The sequence below is a fragment of the Salvelinus namaycush genome, chromosome 37 (genome assembly GCF_016432855.1).
Source record: "Salvelinus namaycush isolate Seneca chromosome 37, SaNama_1.0, whole genome shotgun sequence".
Classification (NCBI taxonomy): Eukaryota; Metazoa; Chordata; class Actinopteri; order Salmoniformes; family Salmonidae; genus Salvelinus; species Salvelinus namaycush.
The window spans coordinates 13808984-13830405 of record NC_052343.1 but is presented as its reverse complement, the minus strand read 5'-3'; the positions used below and the strand labels follow the sequence as shown (position 1 = coordinate 13830405).

General features: G+C 41.7%; 1 protein-coding gene across 1 annotated transcript; it reads left to right on the top strand.

Annotated features, from left to right (window-relative positions):
- The first annotated feature begins 1819 nt into the window (after positions 1–1819).
- On the top strand, positions 1820–20807 carry LOC120030798 (probable C-mannosyltransferase DPY19L1). The gene is made up of 22 exons (XM_038976240.1): positions 1820–2063; positions 2419–2443; positions 2575–2662; positions 2856–2993; positions 3090–3210; positions 9275–9368; positions 9490–9547; positions 10007–10098; positions 12419–12518; positions 13100–13177; positions 14886–14972; positions 15090–15149; positions 15454–15534; positions 15732–15833; positions 16008–16079; positions 16964–17043; positions 17186–17210; positions 17545–17664; positions 18045–18219; positions 18483–18582; positions 18675–18800; positions 19093–20807. Exons 1-22 carry the CDS (start codon positions 1820–1822, stop codon positions 19262–19264), a joined length of 2238 nt encoding a protein of 745 aa, XP_038832168.1. The 3' UTR covers positions 19265–20807.
- Positions 20808–21422: the final 615 nt, after the last annotated feature.

Here is a 21422-nt window from a genome sequence, read left to right as displayed (position 1 = left end):
TCCTCGAGGGTTGTCGCGGCCACAGAGTGGCTCTAAAGATACACAGTTAATCTGGTCACCTGGCATAAAGGTGGTATCTCTGGTATGACAGCAAATATAGTTCTGCACATTATTGGTCAGTTATTTTATCTGATAACCTTCAACCAAGAACATTTTGTATCTAGAGGAAGACATCTTGATCAGTCCAAGATTAATCTGAAGACTTATAATGAAATAAATACATTTAATTAACCATAATTGAACCATTGTGACCACTACAGCAGATTTCTTAAAATGAAAAAGCTAGAAAGAGCGATAAACAAAAGTAGCACAAATTATTTAATACTACATGTGTCCAATAAACTCTCATAAAGTAGTAGTGTTTATAGTTTTGTAGTCTTTTGTGAGATACAGAGGCCATTAGGAATACATTATCAGGTCAAACAGTACATGTGTAGTAAATGGAATGCCATTTTGCCTGGTTTTGTAGCAAACTTGAATGTTCTCAATTCATACCCGAAACTGTAGTGACATCTAGTGGTTAAAACCAAGACAAGCGTAAACCATTATCTGCTGGTCAATGGATGCCATTACTGTAGTTTGTCAATTTCTGGAAAATGTAGTGGCATTAGTAATGCAAATGTAAACCTGTGCTTAGCATTCATAATTCACAGGGAAATATCCTGGGGCTCTTTTCACAAACACAAACAGACCCCACAGAGCCCCAGGACAGCAACACAATTAAACTCAACAAAATCATGAGAAAACAAAAAGATAATTACTTGACACATTGGAAATAATTAACATAAATACAGAGCAAACTAGAATGCTATTTGGCCAAAAACAGAGAGTACACTGTGGCAGAATACCTGACCACCGTGACTGACCCAAACTTAATTAAGGAAAGCTTGAATATGTACAGACTCTGTGAGCATAGCCTTGCTATTGAGAAAGGCCGCCATAGGCAGACCTGGCTCTCAAGAGAAGAGATGCTATGTGCACACTTCCCACAAAATAAGGTGGAAACTGAGCTGCACTTCCTAACCTCCTGCCAAATGTATGACCATATTAGAGACACATATTTCCCTCAGATTAGACAGATCCACAAAGAATTATAAAACAAACCCAATTTTGATAAACTCCGATATCTACTTGGTGAAATACCACAATGTGCCATCACAGCAGCAGTATTTGTGACCTGTTGCCACAGAAAAGGGCAACCAGTGAAGAACAAACACCATTGTAAATACAACCCATATTTATGTTTATTAATTTTCCCTTTTGTACTTTAACTATTTTGCACACCGTTACAACACTGTATATAGACATAATATGACATTTGAAATGTCTTTATTCTTTTGGAACTTCTGTGAGTGTAATGTTTACTGTTCATTTTTATTATTTATTTCACTTTTGTTAATTATCTACTTCACTTACCTTGGCAATGTTAACATATGTTTCCCATGACAATAAACCCCTTAAATTGAATTGAAAGCCTTTCAATTGAACTGAAATTGACAGAGCGAGAGACCGAGGGATGGGGGGGATTCTGCTGGCATGTGCCACTGTCGCGTTAGGATTATATTTACATTAGAAAAACAACATTTTGAATGTAAGTGTTCTAGCTACCAACTGACATATTTGTGTTACCATGGCTACTAACGCATGCAGTCTGTATTAACTCCAGTTGGGGGCGAACATTTCAAAGATTTGTGCAGTGAACACAGCATCACTCAGGTAGCTAGCAAAAGGTGTAGATCCTGAGCGGTGGATAGAAGGTACCCATCCAGTTACTTCTACAAAACGTCTTTCACAGCCGAAGATTTACGATTATGAAAACATGGTCGTAAAAACTAGAAAACAAAACGTGAAGGATCAACCGCCGCAGCCCAACGTCGACGACAGAGACAGGAGTCCGTTTGTATCGCCAGGCACAGGGAAAAGTAGACGAGCAGGCAAAGGCACCCCTTTCAACAGCTTGCTTCACAATAGGAATGGACTATTTCCTGGGTTTTCATTCATCAGAAGTAAGCTTGGCCTTACTCCGTCTGCTTTTGTGAAACTCGGAATCACTCTGGTTCTTGGTAAGTGTCACACAACACATATACAGTAGTTAGCTAGCTACCAGTACTGTAACTATGTTGCTAACGTAGCTAGTTAGCTTACGTTACGTTAGCTAGCCAACGCTAGCTCAAACAGCACAACCACAACGACAGCTAACGTTACTGAGGTTGCTATCCCAGACTGTGCCCCGTCATTGGTGGCTAGCAACTTTAACATTACTGTAACTACAGTAGTTAGCTAACGGAAGTTATATTATTAAAACTAACGCTAGCTAGCTAACGTTAGCTAACTAATAATAGAACAATGATTAAACCCCACAACTTTCCCAATATCATTAACTAGTTATATTTATGTTTCTCTGTATTTTCTTCATAGCTGCTCTGGCTGGGTATTTACATTGGTAAGTTAAATAGCTAACCTCTAACATTTCAGGTCAATGCACTTCAAAGTCTTGCACGTTTCCTGTGTACATTGATTGTAGATAACTAACTTTAGCTAGATATCCCTAAAGCCTATTTGTTGTTTCTGTAGGTACCATCTCTCACGCCTCTTTGAAAATGACAGGCACTTCTCACATCTGTCAGGACTAGAAAAGGAAATGGCATTTCGGACAGAAATGGTAAGTCTTGTGGTATTGAAAGATGACAGAAGGAGAAACGAATGAAATAATGATGACCTATTCTATATGATTGTGTGTGATACTGTGTCTTGCAAAATCTTAGAGCTGTGTTTCTGTAGCAGGCCATGAGCCAATACCTGATAAGGGCTTTTGTGTGGGAATTTAATCCATTTGTTATATGATCCTGTTTTAGGGTTTATACTACTCCTATTTCAAGACGATCATTGAGGCACCAACCTTTCTCAACGGCCTGTATCTGGTCATGAACGATCGGCTTACAGAGTACCCACTGGTTATAAACACACTGAAGAGGTTCAATCTCTATCCAGAGGTAATATTTGTGGATATGGACATCCTTGGAATTTGATTGGACAACAGACTTTGTTCAGGGTCTTCATGCTGAAATCCTTCCTCCACTGCTCTTTAGGTGGTCCTGGCCAGCTGGTACAGAATCTACACAGATATAATGGAATTCTTTGGACTCCCCACCAAGATGTGTTGGTCCATCAATAGAGGAGAGGGTATGGCTCCGGTGGATGGCTGTGAAGGTACCAATGCAGTCTTGTTTGACCTGAACACACACACACAGAGACACACACAACTCTCTAGGCCAGATGCAATCAAACCAGCAGTATGGGAAATAATTAAGAAAATTTGTGTTATTCCTGTGCCATCAGTGGTTCATCTGAAATATTAGTTATATAAAAAAAAAACTAGTTATTGCTGCATATGAAATTGAAAGTTGGCATAACGCCAATGTTCCACTCCGTAGGGAGAAAACTGCATGATGACACAAAGCCAAACTGTTTGATTTTAATTTCAACATATATATATATATATTCCACTGCACTGGATCAATGTTATTTTTCTGAATTGTGGATTTCCAAATGTGCAAGTTTGACTGAATATCAGTTAATTTCAGGAAAATAGAGATCTGTTTCCCACAGGAATGCCATGCAGTTGCTTAGCTCATGAATAATTACAATCCATGAGGCTATTTCTTGCTTTTGTTGCATTTTTATTGAGCTGCTGCACAAAGGAAAAGCTTCCTTATTTCACATAACACATTTCACATGTATCCGGGGCAACTTCAATGAAATCTATGAATAAGGGGGAGGTGTTTTGTGAGGGGAGGTTGTTCCCCTTTTCTACTTGTTGAACTGCTCTCTTGACTTGTCATTAGCACTCCATAGCATGTTATATGCGTAGTACTTCAGTGTTATATAGTTAAGACTGGCGCAAGTTACACTTCTTTCTAATTAAAGGTGTGAATTATGTGAAAGCACACACAATGTAGTTTGAAGGTGCTGCTGTACATGTAAGTGCCGCCTGCCTTTTGTTCCTGTTTCCACTAGCTGAGTGCACAGCAAATTAGAGCAGACTCAAAATAGCCCTTTATCCTCAGCAGTTCTATGGTAGTGAAATGAGAAAGCCTCCCACTTCAGGAAAGCATTAAGATGGCGACTGAAGGCTTCAATGTTTCCTTTAGGCCTATGTCTTTCACTATGAGCGAGCCATGTGTCAGGTGTCAATCAATCATTATTCCATCATGCTTTCAAACATCTTGTTTTGAGCCATTCCATCAGTCGACTTAACATTTTCTAAAAGGAAGGTAATTTGTGTGCTACAGCAATACAACAAGCAAACAATATTCTTGTTAACTCGAAATGACACAACGACAAGGTTCCAGTTTAACAAAGTTTACTCTACTATATGAACACACTACAAGGTAGCCATTACACTCCAGGCTAGGTCCAACAACCCACTCTTTTCATGCGCAGGCGCACTCTTGACTCAGTGATAGCCCCGTAATAACAGAAGTATAGGGATACTTAAAACATGAACTTAACAATCTCCCCCTTTTCTTTAAAGACAAATAAAACATCAACAACATAATTTATGGTCCAAGTATTATTCAAGATCCCCATTACAAATGGGTTGTGTGACAGTTTTTATTTGTATTACTCAAGCTGCCACTTTCCATTACTGAGAGCCTGTAGGAGCACAAGACTGGATGCTCCTTTTTTAGTCAGACAGTCAGCAAGCTGTTCCTTTGTGGTCGACCACAGAATCCGCTGGATTCTCTGTGCTTGAATAAGTTCCTTGATGCTGCTAATCTCAAGACGAAGTCTTTTCTCTGTGACAGACTTGGTTGACTTCACAGCATCAACTAATGAGTAGTTGTCAGTGACACAAACTACAGGTAGAATGTGCCGTTTTGTCTCACCAGTGGTAAGCTCTGAGAACAGAGTTGCAAGAAAGATCGCATTGTCAATTCCATCCGCAAGAGCAAGTGTTTCTCCAGCAAGTGTGCTTCGGACAACCCTTCTGATCCTTTTTGACTTCCAACAGATAGGTGAGAACCTCCTTCACCCATTAACACGATTAGATGTCCACCTTGTGTGCCTCCATCTGTAAGGTTCCCTAGCGAAGCATCACTGAAGACAACTAGTTTCAAAGAGTCATCTTTTCCAACATGCTGAAACTTTAAAGTCACTTGTTGTGATTTCAGTTTACGAACAACTTTGTTTGCCTCATGAATGGTTTGTACAGTGGCGTGTTTTGTGTTAGATGCCAAGTTGCAAACATCAAACATCACATCAGGTCTACTCTGTCTAGCAACCCATAGAATTTGACCTATCTTCGACCTCAATTGATCAGCTTCAATTCCACATAGAGGGGAATTCCTTTGTACGGCGCTTGAAGAATCCATGTGGATGGGTTGAAGATTCTTGATATAGCTCTCCTGTTGCATCAGTATTGTTCCATCAACTGTAATAAACTCTATGCCAACATAACAAAAATTATCATTCTCTTCACGGCCGACCTGGAAAACAGCTTTGAGGTTTGGAATCACAGTTGTAGCAAAGGTCTGTGAGCCACCCCAGATAAAGTCATCAACATGACAGGCAAGTACTCCAGTCACATTGCAGTCTTGATCAAGCCAATAGAAGACTGCAGGGTCCACTTGTGACATTTTTCCACCTGTATTCAGCATTGTTGCCTTGACTTTGTTGTACCAGTAGAGTGATGCATCTGCCAGTCCATACACACACTTTTTTAGTTTCCACAGTGTTCCTTCGCTTTTAGCTTCGGGCGGAGGTCGGATGTGAATGTCCCTTGACAGCTCTGTTCCCTGCAAAAATGCAGATTTGATGTCTATGGAATTAAGTTTCCATTTTTTCTGGCAGATCACTGACATCAGCAATCTGAGTGACTCTGAGGCGCATGTCGGTGAGTCTTTTGGGAGTTCTTTAGCAGCCAGCTCCTCAACCTCTAGCCACTAGACGTGCTTTAGGCACTATTCCAGTTAAGGATTCTTTAAGGGTACACACCCACCTTGTTGAGACACATTTTTGACCAATGTCTTTGACTTCCTCAAACACTCCATTTTTTCTCCAATTACTGAGCTCATCTAGCTTAGCTGAGTCAAATGACACGTCCTTTGTTTCAAGTACATCATCATTTTGAATGTCATTCTGTTTTTCTCGATTTTCCATTGGTTCAATTCTGAGATTATCTACAAGTGACAGGTCAGCTGACCCTGTTGTACCAGAAAGTGTAGCTGGTTCAGAGTACTGCAAGTTGTACCAGTTCTGGTGTTTTCCTTTGGCTTTTCCTGCTCGTCCAATGACGGTTGCTGTGTGTGGAATACCACTTTCTCTGTCCATGTATTTAACAGTTTGTCCAGTTTTCAGATTGGAACAACCATGTTCTCTTAACACATGTGCCTGTTGTTGAATGTTTTCCTCATTTGAACCCTCAACAGTATTACCTGCGGCATGGTTGAAGGTCTCTGCTCCATTTCCTGTGTCAGTTTCAGTGTCCATATCATTGGATGCGACATCTGGTAGGTTTGTGTCTGTTACTGTGTCCTTTTTGTCATTTTCATTAGGAGACTGATTCTCAGCAACAGCCCCTCTATCTTGTTGATCATTTACTTTCTGCAATCTTGAGTGATGCACCCTGACAAAGATGCCTCCGTGTCTCACAAATATCACCACACCATCTTGGCCAATGACTACTCCTGGTCCTTTCCACTCTTGACAGTCAACTCGTTTGTAGTACACTCTGTTTCCAGTCTCGTACTTCTCATCGGTGGGTCGAAGCTGTTTCCGCAGAGACCTGCGAATTCTTTTTGAGCACTCTGCTTCAGTGAATGCTTTTCTCGCTGCATGTAGTGCTGAAAGGTGCTGTCCCACCCATGCACTCACACTGGTCCCTTCTAGTGCTGGTGGCTTGTCAACCAGTACTGAGGGAAGATTAGGGTTCTGCCCGAACACTAGTTGATATGGGCTGTAACCATGAACATTGTGCATTGAGTTTTTTGCCATCAAAGCCCAATCTAGGGCTGTGTTCCAGTCACATCCATTGTCTTGCTTTACTTTCAGCATGATCTCTGTGAGTGTTTGATTGTGTCTCTCCAGAAGTCCATTGCTCCATGGACTGTATGCAGCAGTTGTCTTTACTTCCATGTTGAAGTTCTCTGCCATTTCTCTTATTTCATTATTATTGAATTCTCCTCCATTGTCACTGTACAATTTCTGTGGCGGGCCATGCACACATATCCAGGAATGAATGAAGTGCTTGACAATTTCACTGGGTTTCTTTGTATTCACAATGCTTCCAGCACTAAAGCGTGTGAAGTGGTCGATTATGTGAAGGTACCACACACTTGGTCCTAACTCATGTAGATCTACAGCCACTGTTTCATTGTACATGGAAGCCAGTGGCAAACCAACAGCTGGTCTGGGCTTAGGTTTGCTGTATTTTTTACATGTCTCACAATTCTTAACTATCTGCTGTAGAATGGAAATACTCTCATCATCATTATTCCCTGCACTCCTGAGTAACTTCTGAAGTCTGCCAACTGTAGCATGTCCAAACTGTTTGTGAAGCTTTAATAATACTTTGTGGTTTTCTTTTGTGTTCATGTTCTCTGTGACTGTCAGAATCTCCATGTGCTTCGTGTCAGTCAGAATCTCATTTTTGCATGGACTCTGTGTGATGTCTTTGTCCAAAATGTTTACACAATAGTGGCCTGAGGTAGTAAGTTCAAGAGTCACTGGTTGTTTAAACATCACTGCCTTGTCATTTTTTATGTCTAATACAGCCCCTGCCTTCTTGATTGAAGCTTTGCTTAATAGTTTAGGGGATATCTGTAGGGACCACCTCTGTTTCAATGTGACACTTAGTCTGACCAATTTTTGCTGGTATCTTAACTCTCTTGGTAGAATGGACAATTCTCCCATCTCCAAATTTGAAAGCTCTGTTGCTTGGTGTGTCAATCATATTTTGTACTTCCTTCATATTTAGTTCACTGACATAGCTATCAAGCCATTTTTCACCACACACTGTCCGTGTGCATGTAGTATCAATCACAGCAGATCCTAAGGATTCAACTATAAAAATCTCAGTATCAGATTCATTTGAAAACAGTGTAATGTTACACTGTTCTACCTCTGTTTACATTTTCCTCTGTTAGTTTAACTTGTTCATTTTTATGAGGACAGTCTTTAACCCAATGGTAAGTGCTTTGATAAATAGCACATTTCGATCTCCTTCCATATTTGTCCAGTGGATTTGTGCCGGGAAATGGCGCCCTCTTCTGGTTATCTTGAACGTGACTTTTTGGCGCCTTTTCTGTGCTGCTCGGTGTAATATGCTGCGTCACTCACTTGCATTCCATCTGTTATTGGCGCGACAGACGTCTTTTCACCAAATATTCTTTTGAGTGCCGACTTCATATTTGCAAAAGTCAGCACAGTACAAGCAGTCAAAGCCAACTGTTTCTCCCTACCATCTAGACGGGCAGTATCTAGCAACTTGAACGCTAACACTGCATCTGGGAGAACCATGTCGTACTTGCGCATCCTATTGTACCTCTGTTCGAAATCAATGATGTAGTCCGTCATTGCAACCGAAATATCTCTCGTAACACTATCAAAGTTTGAATATGCCTCGTAGGCACGGTCTTTCTCTTCTTTAAGAAATACAGAATCCAGTGCTGTGATCAAAGTTCCCATACCGTCATCCTTGTTCAAATCCTCAACGGATATTTCCAGTGCTGTATCTCTCGCTCTTCCCTCAAGCGATAATACCACCGCAAGTGCTTGCTTTTTCACGTCCAGATTAGTAACGCGTATCCAGATTCCCAGTTCATTTTTCCAACTATCGTACGACCTCTTCTCGTCGAAGTGAGGTGGCACATTGTAGTTAGAAGCCATCCTCTGCTACCAATGTTAACTCGAAATGACACAACGACAAGGTTCCAGTTTAACAAAGTTTACTCTACTATATGAACACACTACAAGGTAGCCATTACACTCCAGGCTAGGTCCAACAACCCACTCTTTTCATGCGCAGGCGCACTCTTGACTCAGTGATAGCCTGTAATAACAGAAGTATAGGGATACTTAAAACATGAACTTAACAATTCTCACTCTCATTTTTGTTCAGGACTTCAGGTCATGGCCATAGAATAACATATAGTAATTTTAATAGAATCTCTGGTCATGAGAATCAGTGCTTTGAAGTTATGGCCTTTGGCTATTCGAGGTCCTTGCCATTGCCAGTCTCAATCCTAATAGCCTCTCTGTCTGTGTGTGTTAGGTATGGGTGACCCCGCATACTTCTACGTGACCTTTGTGTTCCTCCTCAATGGTCTGATGATGAGTCTGTTCTTCATCTACGCGACCTACCTCAGGTAACTTAACCTTTACCCTCCTTTGATTTTGCATCGGTTGGGCTCAGATTTTAAAGTAATTTAGTGACTAATGTTCAAACAAAATAAGAAAAGATTCATCTCCCTCCCTTCATCTCTCTAGTGGCAGTCGGCTCGGGGGTATGGTCACGGTGCTATGTTTCTTCTTCAACCATGGAGAGGTGAGTGTATAGCGTACAGGACCGTGAAGGTGGGGATGGGGGATGGATACAATGCAGGCAGCCATCAAAGGATATCTGTCTCAGACAGGCTGAGTGGTTGCTCTATTGTATTCTTCACACCAATCGATACTGACATTTCAGTCATACTCTCAGCTCTCCTGTCTCCTCTCCACAGTCGCCACCCACTTGTCTCCTTGACCTTCTCTGTCTGTGCTGGTTTCAATGCAGAAGTGTGAATGTATCCACATCATTATGATAGGAGCATTGGTGTAGTGTGGGTTGTAGGATGATTACTAAATGTACTGGATGAGATTACTGGATGCGTCTTTATGTACAAATAGCTCTTTGCAGTTGTCATTGATTGATTGCGTAGCGGTACAGAAAATCCCCTCCTACGCAGCAATTTGTTGTCGCAAAATAAAGTAGGATTGTGTTTGTTTCTGTGTGTTTCTGTGTCAGAGCACCCGGGTCATGTGGACTCCACCCCTGAGGGAGAGCTTCTCCTATCCCTTCCTGGTCCTGCAGATGTCACTCCTCACCCACATCCTCCGGTAACTCACCATCCCTCCTTCCTCTCCTTTCTCTCCTTCTCTTTTTAATACCCTCTGGCTGCCTCTTCATGTGCTAGTCATATGTAATGTAGAGCAGCGATTCTCAACTGGTAGGTCGCGACCCAAATTTTGGTCGCGAAGGTTTTTGATGGTTCACGGGTGTCTGAGTAAATTTTATTATTTTTTTTAATAGAAAAATACTCCAGTCTGAACTTAAACCAGGTAGAAAGTGTGAAGAACTGATAATGTACTTGCATGTTTTTATAATTTAATCCCTGAACACTTTTTCTTAAATCACAGTATTTTCAATATAGAGCTATTAACTTCTCTGGAATATGTGGGACGGTAGCGTCCCACTTGGGCAAAAGCCAGAAAAAATGTAGCGAGCCAAATTCAAATATATTACTATAAAAATCAATCTTTCATGAAATCACACATGAAAGACACCAAATTAAAGCTACACATGTTGTGAATCCAGCCAACATGTCTGATTTCAAAAAGGATTTACGGCGAAAGCACACCAAACGATTATGTTAGCTCAGTACATAGCCACAGAAAAACACAGCCATTTTCCCAGCAAAAGATAGTAGTCACAAAAAGCAGAAATAGAGTTCAAATGAATCACTAACCTTTGATGATCTTCATCAGATGACACTCATATGACATCATGTTACACAATACATTTATGTTTTGTTCGATAATGTGCATATTTATATCCACAAATCTCGGTTTACATTGGCTCCATGTTCAGAAATGCCTCCAAAATATCCGGAGAAATTGCAGAGAGCCACGTCAAAAAACAGAAATACTCATAAACTTTGATGAAAGATACATGTTTTACATATAATTAAAGATACACTTGTTCTTAATGCAACCGCTGTGTCAGATTTCAAAAAAACTTTACGTAAAAAGCACACCATGCAATAATCTGAGATGGCGCTCAAACATAACAACATTTCTCCGCCATGTTGGAGTCAACAGAAATACGAAATTACATCATAAATATTCCCTTATCTTTGATCATCTTCATCAGAATGCACTCCCAGGAATCCTAGTTCCACAATAAACCGTTGTTTTGTTCGATAATGTCCATTACTTATGTCTAAGTAGCTACTTTTGCTTGCATGTTTAGTGCACATGTCCAAACGCTCGCGCAAATGCAGGCGAACTTGGACGAAAACTTAAAAGGTTATATAACAGGTCGAATAAACTGGTCAAACTAAGTAGAGAATCAATCTTCAGGATGTTGTTATCATATATATCCAATAACGTTCCACCCGGAGCATTCCTTCATGTCTGTAGAAGTTATGGAACGCAAGGCGATATCATGAGGAAAGCGCGTGACCAGGAACTGGCAATCTGCCAGACCACTGACTCATTCCCCTCCCATCCGGCCCCACAACACAGCATAAGCTTCATTCCATGTTCTACAGACTGTTGGCATCTAGTGGAAGGCGTAGGAAGTGCAAACAGATCCATATCTTATAGGGAATTGAATCGGCGATGAGTTGAACATTGACCAGTCTCAGAATTCTCACTTCCTGTTTGGATTTTTTCTCAGGTTTTTTCCTGCCATATGAGTTCTGTTATACTCACAGACATCATTCAAACAGTTTTAGAAACTTCAGAGTGTTTTATATCCAATAGTAATAATAATATGCATATATTAGCATCTGGGACAGAGTAGGAGGCAGTTCACTATGGGCACGCAATTCATCCAAAAGTGAAAATGCTGCCCCCTATCATAAAGAAGTTAACAGCACTATTTTGGTTGATTTTTGTGTTCTCAAGCCAGTGAGGTGACTTTATTAACATTCTTCATCAAGAATATGGGCAAAATGTAATTATTGACAATGAAAGAGTTGGCTGGGAATATAATTGCTACATTAGCTATCAATATAACATTCCGTTTTTTTCAAGATTGGATTGAGAATGTCGCGACTGAGACAACCTAGTTCAATTTGGATCCCGAGGCAAAACCAGTTGTAGATTATATTGAGAGCTCTGCAATTGTTATGATCTCAATTCATTGTGGTCCAGATATCTGGTTTGTAAAGCTTGGTGTTTGCAATACCAAGGTTGTTGGTTCCATTCCCGCATTGTTCACATTTTGTATTAACTCTAATTCACTTTGAGTCAAAGTGTCTGCTATTCGACCATGTTAACTTGTTCTCTAAAGCTGTCAGTGTGAGTGGAAGGCTTGGTGGCTGATACATTCTGTCTAGAGGCAGCCTGAATGGGAGCATTAGAGTGTGTTCCTGTGTTAATGGATTTCCTTAACTCTCGCCTCCTGCCCTTTTCCACATCTGTCTCTCCAAAGGACACGCAACCCCAGCAGAAAGACCATGTGGGCGCTGGGCATCTCCAATTTGTGCTTCATGCTGCCCTGGCAGTTTGCCCAGTTTGTGCTACTTACTCAGGTAAGAGAAAAAAAGAGACATAAAGAAGGGTGGAGGGAAAGGTAGAGTATGTGAGAGGGGTGAAGAAGAGGAAGAGATGGGGATAGAGAGAAGGGAGGCTGTGAGAGTGAGAGAGGGAGAGAAAAAGAGACAGAGAAAGAGATTGAGAGAGAAAGGGAGAAGAGTAAACTGTTAAAGGGACGTTGTAAAAGATGGAGACGAGGTTAACAAAAAAGAGCACAGACAGTGAAAAAGGAGGGAGGGTGTGAGACGGATGGAGAATAAGACTGGAGGAGGAGCGGAGGCAGACAAAAGTGTCGAAGGTTAGTCTTTCATACGGATCTGCTGGCATCTTTGATAGCAAAGCTGTTGCAAAGCAGTCTGGCTAGATTATAATAGCAAATGTCCCTCAGCTAGCTACAGTTCCCTATCCTAATCAGAGCCTTATATATATAGGGATTTTACAACATACTGTAATCTAAGTACTTATAACATCAATGTGTTGTGCTCAAAATAAGCATGTACCCTTTATTGCAATCATTTCACAGTTGTTGTATACACTACTTATTGCTTGTGTTTACACATTTGACTACTTGTTTCAGGTGGCCTCTCTCTTTGCCTCGTACATCCTGGGATACATCAGCCCCACCAAAATTCAGTCCCTCCTAGTGACACACATGGTAAATGTATTTTATGGTTCCTATCTAACCTGCACTTGTGGACGTGCATCGTAAAACAGGGCTGTGCGTTTTGCCAAGGAGTGTGTTTGTGTGTGTGATTCAGTCTGTAGCTACCTCAGTTCCAGCTCTCCTAATCCTCTCAGCAACACAGGCTGTTAGCGTGGCTAGCGTAGCGGGCTGGGGCCAGTGTGCTGGGGAGATAAGAGAAGAGGCCCTTTGTATTAAGATGATGCTGGAGATTTGTGTCATCGGAGGAGGAGAGAAGAGAGGACATATGGCTGTGAATAATTCATCCGCCTGGCAAGAAGTGGCAGCGTGAAGAAAACGGGACACTCACAGGCTTGTGTCCTTGACGACCTACAGCATTGTTAAGCCCACTTTGTCTGTAACAAGTTTGGTGTGCGTGTCTGTGTGCTATGACAACAGTAAAATAGTCCCAGTTGGTATTAGATTGAATGTCGTGGCCCTGCCCACCTGTGGGGGAAAACAACCTGTGGTTGCCTAGGTTACCCCATTGGCACACAGCTGAAACGTAAATGCTATTTCCTTGTTGTTTACCTGTTTTAGTCAATTACAACAACAAAAAAGTATGTCTAAAGATTACTTTTCAAAATTGCCTACTTCCAAGTGTTCTCACTACTTAGAAAAACATCATATTGTAGAGCTTCCCTCATGCCCGTTGTCATGACTGCTAGCAGCCACGTGAGTGAGTGCTACCCACCGGCTACAGACCAGAACATTAAGCTAACCGAGAACAACAACACGAACAAACGGACTATAAAGGACTATACAGCTACTAGTAGTGAGTGGAGTTATAAACGGACTATAAAGGACGATACAGCTACTAGTAGTGAGTGGAGTTATAAAGGACTATAAAGGACTATACAGCTACTAGTAGTGAGTGGAGTTATAAACGGACTATAAAGGACTATACAGCTACTAGTAGTGAGTGGAGTTATAAACAGACTATAAAGGACTATACAGCTACTAGTAGTGAGTGTAGTTATAAACGGACTATAAAGGACAATACAGCTACTAGTAGTGAGTGGAGTTATAAACGGACTATAAAGGACTATACAGCTACTAGTAGTGAGTGGAGTTATAAACGGACTATAAAGGACTATACAGCTACTAGTAGTGAGTGGAGTTATAAACGGACTATAAAGGACTATACAGCTACTAGTAGTGAGTGGAGTTATAAACGGACTATAAAGGACTATACAGCTACTAGTAGTGAGTGGAGTTACAAACAGACTATAAAGGACGATACAGCTACTAGTAGTGAGTGGAGTTACAAACAGACTATACTAAACAAGTTAAATGTCTTACCTGTGATGAAATGTTTTCCACACACATACTGTAGCTACGTATAGTGTACTTGGACACTGGGTCCCCATATTTCCCACTGTCCCACACCGAATAGCCTGAAGTCATAGGGCTCTTCTCGCAGGCTCTATTTCCCTACGTGGAAGTATTGCGAACCGTAGGTTGGGATTTTTGACCTGGTTACATGTACATTGAACAACACAGCAGCTTTTTCTGTATGCCATCAAATCTATGATGAAGTTGTCTCTTTTACACTGGGGTCAATGGGAAAATGTTTGTTTTCCCCAATTTGTGGGTGTGGTCAAGGGGAATTCCTTATTATTATGTGAATATCGACTCGGACTATGTCACCAAACTTCTTTCCACCCCACTCCATCTCCAGATCACACTTGCTGTGTGCTTTGTTCTGATGTTTGGAAACTCCATGCTGCTGACATCATTCTACGCCTCCTCGCTGGTCTCCATTTGGGTGAGCTGGACTAACACTCTCCTCATGCTTTCCATGTGTAGAGGATGTCTTTTATGTTAAGCATGGTGTGATGTTGAAAACGGTATGGTGTTGAAATCAGTTCCTTCCTGGTTGCAGGGAATAATTGCCCTGCGGGACAAATTTGCAGAAGCCTTCAAACCTGGCCTCATCACATGGGTAAGAGGACATAAGTGTGTGTGTGTGGACATGTTTAACTATACTTGTGTGGACATGATACTTGTATGGACAATCAAAAACTGGGGACATTTTGCCGGTCCCCACAAGGAAAAAGTATATTTCTAGGGGGGGTGTAGAGTTAGTGTTTAGGGTTAAGGTTAGGTTTTGGGGTTGGGTTAGGGAAAATAGGATTTTGAATGGGAATCAATTGTGTGTCCCCACAATGTTAGTAAAACAAGACTGCGTGAGTGTGTGTGCGGGCACATGTCTGTGTGTCTTCTGGTTGACCTATGTCTGCTCTCAGGTCATGCAGGGCCTGGTATGGGTTGTCTCCACTGTCATTCTCAAGTTCATGCTGTCAGCCATCTTTGGAGCCTCTGATGATGTAAGTCTTTGAAAATAGCCCTGAGCATTTGAAACAAGCTAGCTATATTGCCTTACATGTTGGTTCCTTTTCTGGAAGAATCACTGCATTTTGAAACAAGCCATCACTCAATAGTATGATAGTAATAAAAGTTAACAGGAATATGCTAACTGTATTTGAAATTGCAGCTATTTTTACTACAACTTTCTCTCTCCCAGGCTCACATCAGTAGCTTAATAAAGTCCAAGTTTACCAGCTACAAGGACTTTGACACCATGATGTATACCTGTGCTGCTGAGTTTGACTTCATGGAAATTGAGGTATGAAAGACACTTGGCCCTATTTGGCATAGGAACACGGCACTAGTGTTAGAAGGGATCCTTTCGTAGTATTTGGCAGCTCATTTTGTAAAGGTCATGTAATGTGTGTGTGGTGTGTCAGAAATAAATGTTTTTCTCCAGTCGATATGACGTGTGTAACATTGCTTTTCTCAGACCCCACTGCGCTACATCAAGACACTGCTGCTCCCCATCAACATGCTGGTGGTTGCTGTCATAGCAGGACGGGTAAGACTTAATTTGTGTGCCATACACCAGGCGCTCCACACAATCCACTGTTAGTGAACAAGGCAGGCAACCTTTACATGTCATTTCTCCCGTTATGCTCTGGACTTGCCTGTTGAGCTCAATTTGTCATATTTGAGGCAGACTTGAAGAAACGGCAAGAGAATCATGTTGCAAAAATATTCAAGAATCTCCTCGAGCGTGTCCAAATGTGTCAGTTTGATCTAATTGTGTGTCAAATGCAGAATCAATAAGACAAGTCCGGGTCTCCCGAGTGGCGCAGCGGTCTAAGGCACTGCAGTGCTTGAGGCATCACTACAGATCCGGATTCGATCCAGGGCTGTCGCAGCCGGCCGCGACTGTGAGGCGCATGAAGCGACGCACAATTGGCCCAGCGTCGTCCGGCCTGGATGTCCTTGTCCCATCGTGCTCTAGTTACTCCTGTGGCGGGCCGGACGCATGCACACTGACACGGTCTCCAGTTGTACAGTGTTTCCTCCGACACATTGGTGCGGCTGGCTTCCGGGTTAAGCAAAGCAGTGCGGCTTGGCAGGGTTGTGTTTCGGAGGACACATGGCTCTCAACCTTCGCCTCCCCCTAGACCGTATGGGAGTTCCGGCGATGGGACAAGACTGTAACTACCAATTGGATATCACGAAATTGGGGAGAAAAAGGGGCATTCTGCTTGACTTGCTTTGCTAATATAGAAATGTAGGGCTTCTTAATAGTGACACTGGTGAAAATGGTTAATTATTTAATATTTGCTGTGAGTATGTTCACTTTTAGCATATAATAGAAGGTGGAGTCATCCTGCTCAACGTTATATCCCTTCTGAGGTTCTTTTTTTAATTTGTGACACTGTTTGTCCCTTCTCCTACTCTGTACAGACGATCCAGGATGTTGTGAGGTTCCTGAGGGAAGGAGAGAAGTATTCTGTCAAACCTGAAGATGATGACGATGATGAAGAGTGAGTATATTTCCCTCTGTCCTCTCTGTAAAACTCACCCTCTTAACAGCACAAGTCAAAAGGTAAACTTCTGTGTATATTTTGCCCATTCATTCTTATAAAGACCACACAACTTCTCATAACTTTTTCAAATCTTTCACAGGCCAGAAATGTTGGCAAAAGGAGAGGTAAGCAAGCATCCTGATTTCCCTGAATGTTACTGCTGTATACACCGTGGCTGAGTCTCCTCACGTTATATGATTCAAGCCTTCTGTTTTCTTAAATGCGGTAATGTTTATCTGCTTCAGCTACAATAATGATCATTACCTGCATACAGAGGCAATTTTCTCCTGCCAGTTAAATTGTGCTCGCTTTATTATCAGTTCTAGCTCTAAGCATTTCTTTCTCTTGCTTCCTCCATTCATCCCTCCCCCAATCTTGTTCTCTCCCTGTGCCCTTCAACCCTCATTCTCTACCTGGGCTCTTTCTCTCTCTCTCTCTCTCTCTCTGTCATGGTGTCAGCTGGTGTACCATAGCCTACAGTTGATAGCGTTTGCAGTGCTGGCGATGCTCATCATGCGTCTCAAGCTCTTCCTCACGCCCCACATGTGCATCATGGCCTCCTTGATCTGCTCCAAACAGGTCAGTCCCTGACACGACACGACGAGATTATCACAACACATTTAGCACTGACACCACACACATGCCGCAGATTTTTTTATTTGTTTACCTTTATTTAACTAGGCAAGTCAGTTAAGAACAAATTCTTATTTTCAATGACGGCCTAGGAACAGTGGGTTAACTGCCTTGTTCAGGGGCAGAATGACAGATTTTTACCTTGTCAGCTCGGGGATTCGATCTTGTAACCTTTCGGTTACTAGTCCAACGCACTAACCACTAGGCTACCTGCCGCCCCTACATAACGTTACCAAAGATGGATCACAACACCACCAGAGACCTTCATCACAGACACTACAGACCGGTGTTCTCTGTGATGCTCATGTGTTGTCTGTCTGTGTCAGTTGTTTGGCTGGATAGGGGAGAAGTTCAAGCTCCACATGATGGTGTTTGGCATCCTGTCCATCATGGCCATGCAGGGTGCGGCCAACCTGCAGGCCCAGTGGGGCATCATGGGAGAATTCAGCAACCTACCCCAGGAGCAGCTGCTGGACTGGATCAAAGACAACACCCGACCCAGTGAGTGCTGTCTTCATCCTATGTCTGAAACCAACCCCTGGCACTTGAGACAAACGTATTTATAAAAAATAAAATATTTTTGTAATTTAAAAAAAAATCATGCTAAATAGCATCCTTCGTTATGGAATTGACTAATCTGACTAGGTTGGATTGGTGAAAGCAATTGGCTGGTAACCTCACTTTCAGGTATCCAGTCCCTTTCAGATCACCCATGCCTTTGTGGACTCTTCCCTTAGATGTACTTTGTTTTGTGTGTGGTGCAGACGCTGTGTTTGCTGGAGCCATGCCCACCATGGCCAGTGTGAAGCTGTCAGCCGGCCGGCCCATCGTCAATCACCCACACTACGAGGACGCTGGACTGAGGTGTGGACAGAACATTGATACTACTGCACTAGCTATGTGCTAGGCTAACACCAATTCAGCGTTGTCTAAACGTTATGGTCTGTTCCACTCAGGGAGAGGACCAAGCTGGTGTACGCCATGTACAGCCGCAAGTCTGCCGAGGTGGTGAAGAGGAACCTGATGCAGATGGAGGTGGACTACTTCGTCCTGGAGGACTCGTGGTGCACCCGCCGCTCCAGGTAACCCTGGGTGGCTTTCCCGTCAGTAATCCACTGCTGTTAACACTGTCATATGTTCTTGTGACATTGTCAACAAGTCATTCCAGTCAGTACAGGGTATTTTTCCAACTCACTCTGAAATGACTCTGAATTGAACTGAACCCAATTCTGCTGCCAAGTGACCTTTTGAACAATCTGTTTCGCAGTCTGTTAATCACACAATGTTTTTGTTTAGTTTGTTTCTTTGCTGAAATATTTATCTTTCGCTGCCCCTCTCTTTCTCCCTTCCTGGCTTTCTCTGTGCTCTCCCCAGGCCTGGCTGCAGTATGCCTGAGATCTGGGATGTGGAGGACCCTCAGAACGCTGGGAAAGTCCCCCTCTGTACGCTCATGTCCAGGGACTCCAGGCCCCACTTTGCCACAGTCTTTCACAACAACGTTTACAAAGTTCTAAAAGTTCCCAAAGCAGATAAAGAGCTCAGATAACAGCAGGGTCGGCCTGTTTTTGGTGCTACCTTCTAGTATTTCCACCGACCTGGTGCGTGTTTTTATATAGTTCCTTTTCCTGTTTGTCTGTCTCCCTTTGGAGGTACCACTGCCACAGCTGCGTTTTACGTCTCCCTTTTTTTGAGGCTCTGTTAGAGCAGTGGACTGACGTGATGGGCTAGATAAGAGTCCCCACTCGTGTTGTATAAGCATTTTATTTTATGCGAGCTTATACTGAAAGTTGTTCTTTATGACTGAATTCATTTTATTTTAGTGTGTATTAGTACATTTTGGATGTCAGGCATATTTAGTTTTTGTACTTTTATGCCCTTTTTTTGCGTATTAAGAATGGTCATTATTTAGACAGTGTTATTTTTTTATTCACTGATGTGTGTAATAATTTTGTTATTTGCCAAAGCAAAGTGTAGTTAGTATAACTACTAGTGTTACAGCTGCAAGTGTCAGGTTAATGTAGCACACCTGAAATGTCCTTTAAGAGAAGCGGAATATGATAATCTGCAAAAAGATTTTTCCCAACAAGCCATTGCAACTTGTAGCAGTGCATTATTTTAAGCATTAGCGTAATGACCTACCACCAAATATCAGTGGTTTAGGACCCTGTATTGACATACAGAAAACACTTAGGCATCTTTGGAGTTGTTAAAGTCATGCCAATTTAGCATCATTGCTTTGTACTCCACCACACAGGAAGTTACATCATGAATTTTAGCCTTTTTTGCACCTCAAAAAGTGGCCTTTGCACATGTCACAACAGCAACATATTAGAATTCAACAATGTATTATGACCCAACATTTTTTATTTTTTTGCTTGCGGTTACTTCCCCACCATTCAATTTTGGGGACATAGCTGTGAAAGACTACACCACTCTGTGGACTCCACTTTACACTCGATAGCACTGGTGTGCTCTACCCACTTAAAACCACTGTCCCCTTTTGTTCATGCAGCTGTGAAAGTCCCTTTGCCACTCTGATGAGGTCAAGGGTCAAACAGGAGAGTGCTCCGCTTAACCAGAGTGTCCTTCTCATTATCCCTGTGACTCACTCTGCCTTTTACCAGTGTGGCATTGAAGTTACTTAAAACAACCCCAGTGTAAAAGCTACAGTATTGTTGGGTACAAATCATCTCACCAATACAGGTGAGGCTTTTTAGCAATAAGCATAGTTAGTTACTCATAAAGACTGTTTAAGGTTTATACATTTTATACAACATTCATCAATTGTAATAGTATCAAGTGGCGGTTTCAATTAAATGCAAGGTTAAAGCTAGAAGTTTATTTCAATGTATTCTGCTATTTCATGAATAGCACAGCAGATGCTTATGGTGTTTTATGCTAAGTTTATTTTTGGTTGTCCAAGATATACAGTAAGGTACTGAAGTGATCTTGAAAGCAAAGTGCTCATTTTTAGTGGTGGGGCGGTGACCACCCAACCTGAAATATCTCTAATTTGAGTGACAGACCTAGCTTTGTCTAATGCTTGTCTATTTAATCTGTATTTTCAAAATAAAATGTTCATCAGCCTCTTTCTTTCTCTTGTTTTTAACAGTGAGTAAAAGTTTGTGCTAGTTGATCATTTGAGAGAATTGGATATTTCATTCATTAAATGGTTTCTGGATTCACAGTAACAAGCCTTTATTACTAGAATACACAATTGAATACAAATGTGACTGTTTTTATAGTGCGACGGCCACCTCCAACAAAGAAAAACATTTGAGGTTCCACTGGGTATGACAAGAGATAGTGAGTGACTTACAGAAATATCTCAACATAAGTATTCAAACCCCTGAGTCAATATTTTGTAGAAGTACCTTTGGCAGCGATTACAACAGTCAGTCTTTCTTGGTAAGTCTTTAAGACAGGGATCATCAATTATATTCACCCGTGGGGTGATTTTTACTTGAGCGGATGTTCAGGGACATAATTACAAATTGACTGCAAGAAGAACAAACATATTTTATTAAAACATCTTCAAACCATGCTTTCATTTGTATACGGTCACAAATATCTCTTATGCGTGGGAATGCTTTGGAACAGATTTCCAAAACTAAAATCACTTGGAGCTGATTTGCTGGTGTTTTTACAGTATTTTATGTCCACATTTAAAAAATAATATATACAGCATCAATCAAAAGTTTGGA

Coding starts and splice junctions, on each gene's coding strand:
- LOC120030798 (XM_038976240.1), top strand. CDS start 1,820: ATGGTCGTAAAAACTAGAAAACAAAACGTGAAGGATCAACCGCCGCAG. Junction 2,663..2,855: donor TGGCATTTCGGACAGAAATG/GTAAGTCTTGTG, acceptor ATCCTGTTTTAG/GGTTTATACTACTCCTATTT. Junction 10,099..12,418: donor CTCCTCACCCACATCCTCCG/GTAACTCACCAT, acceptor GTCTCTCCAAAG/GACACGCAACCCCAGCAGAA.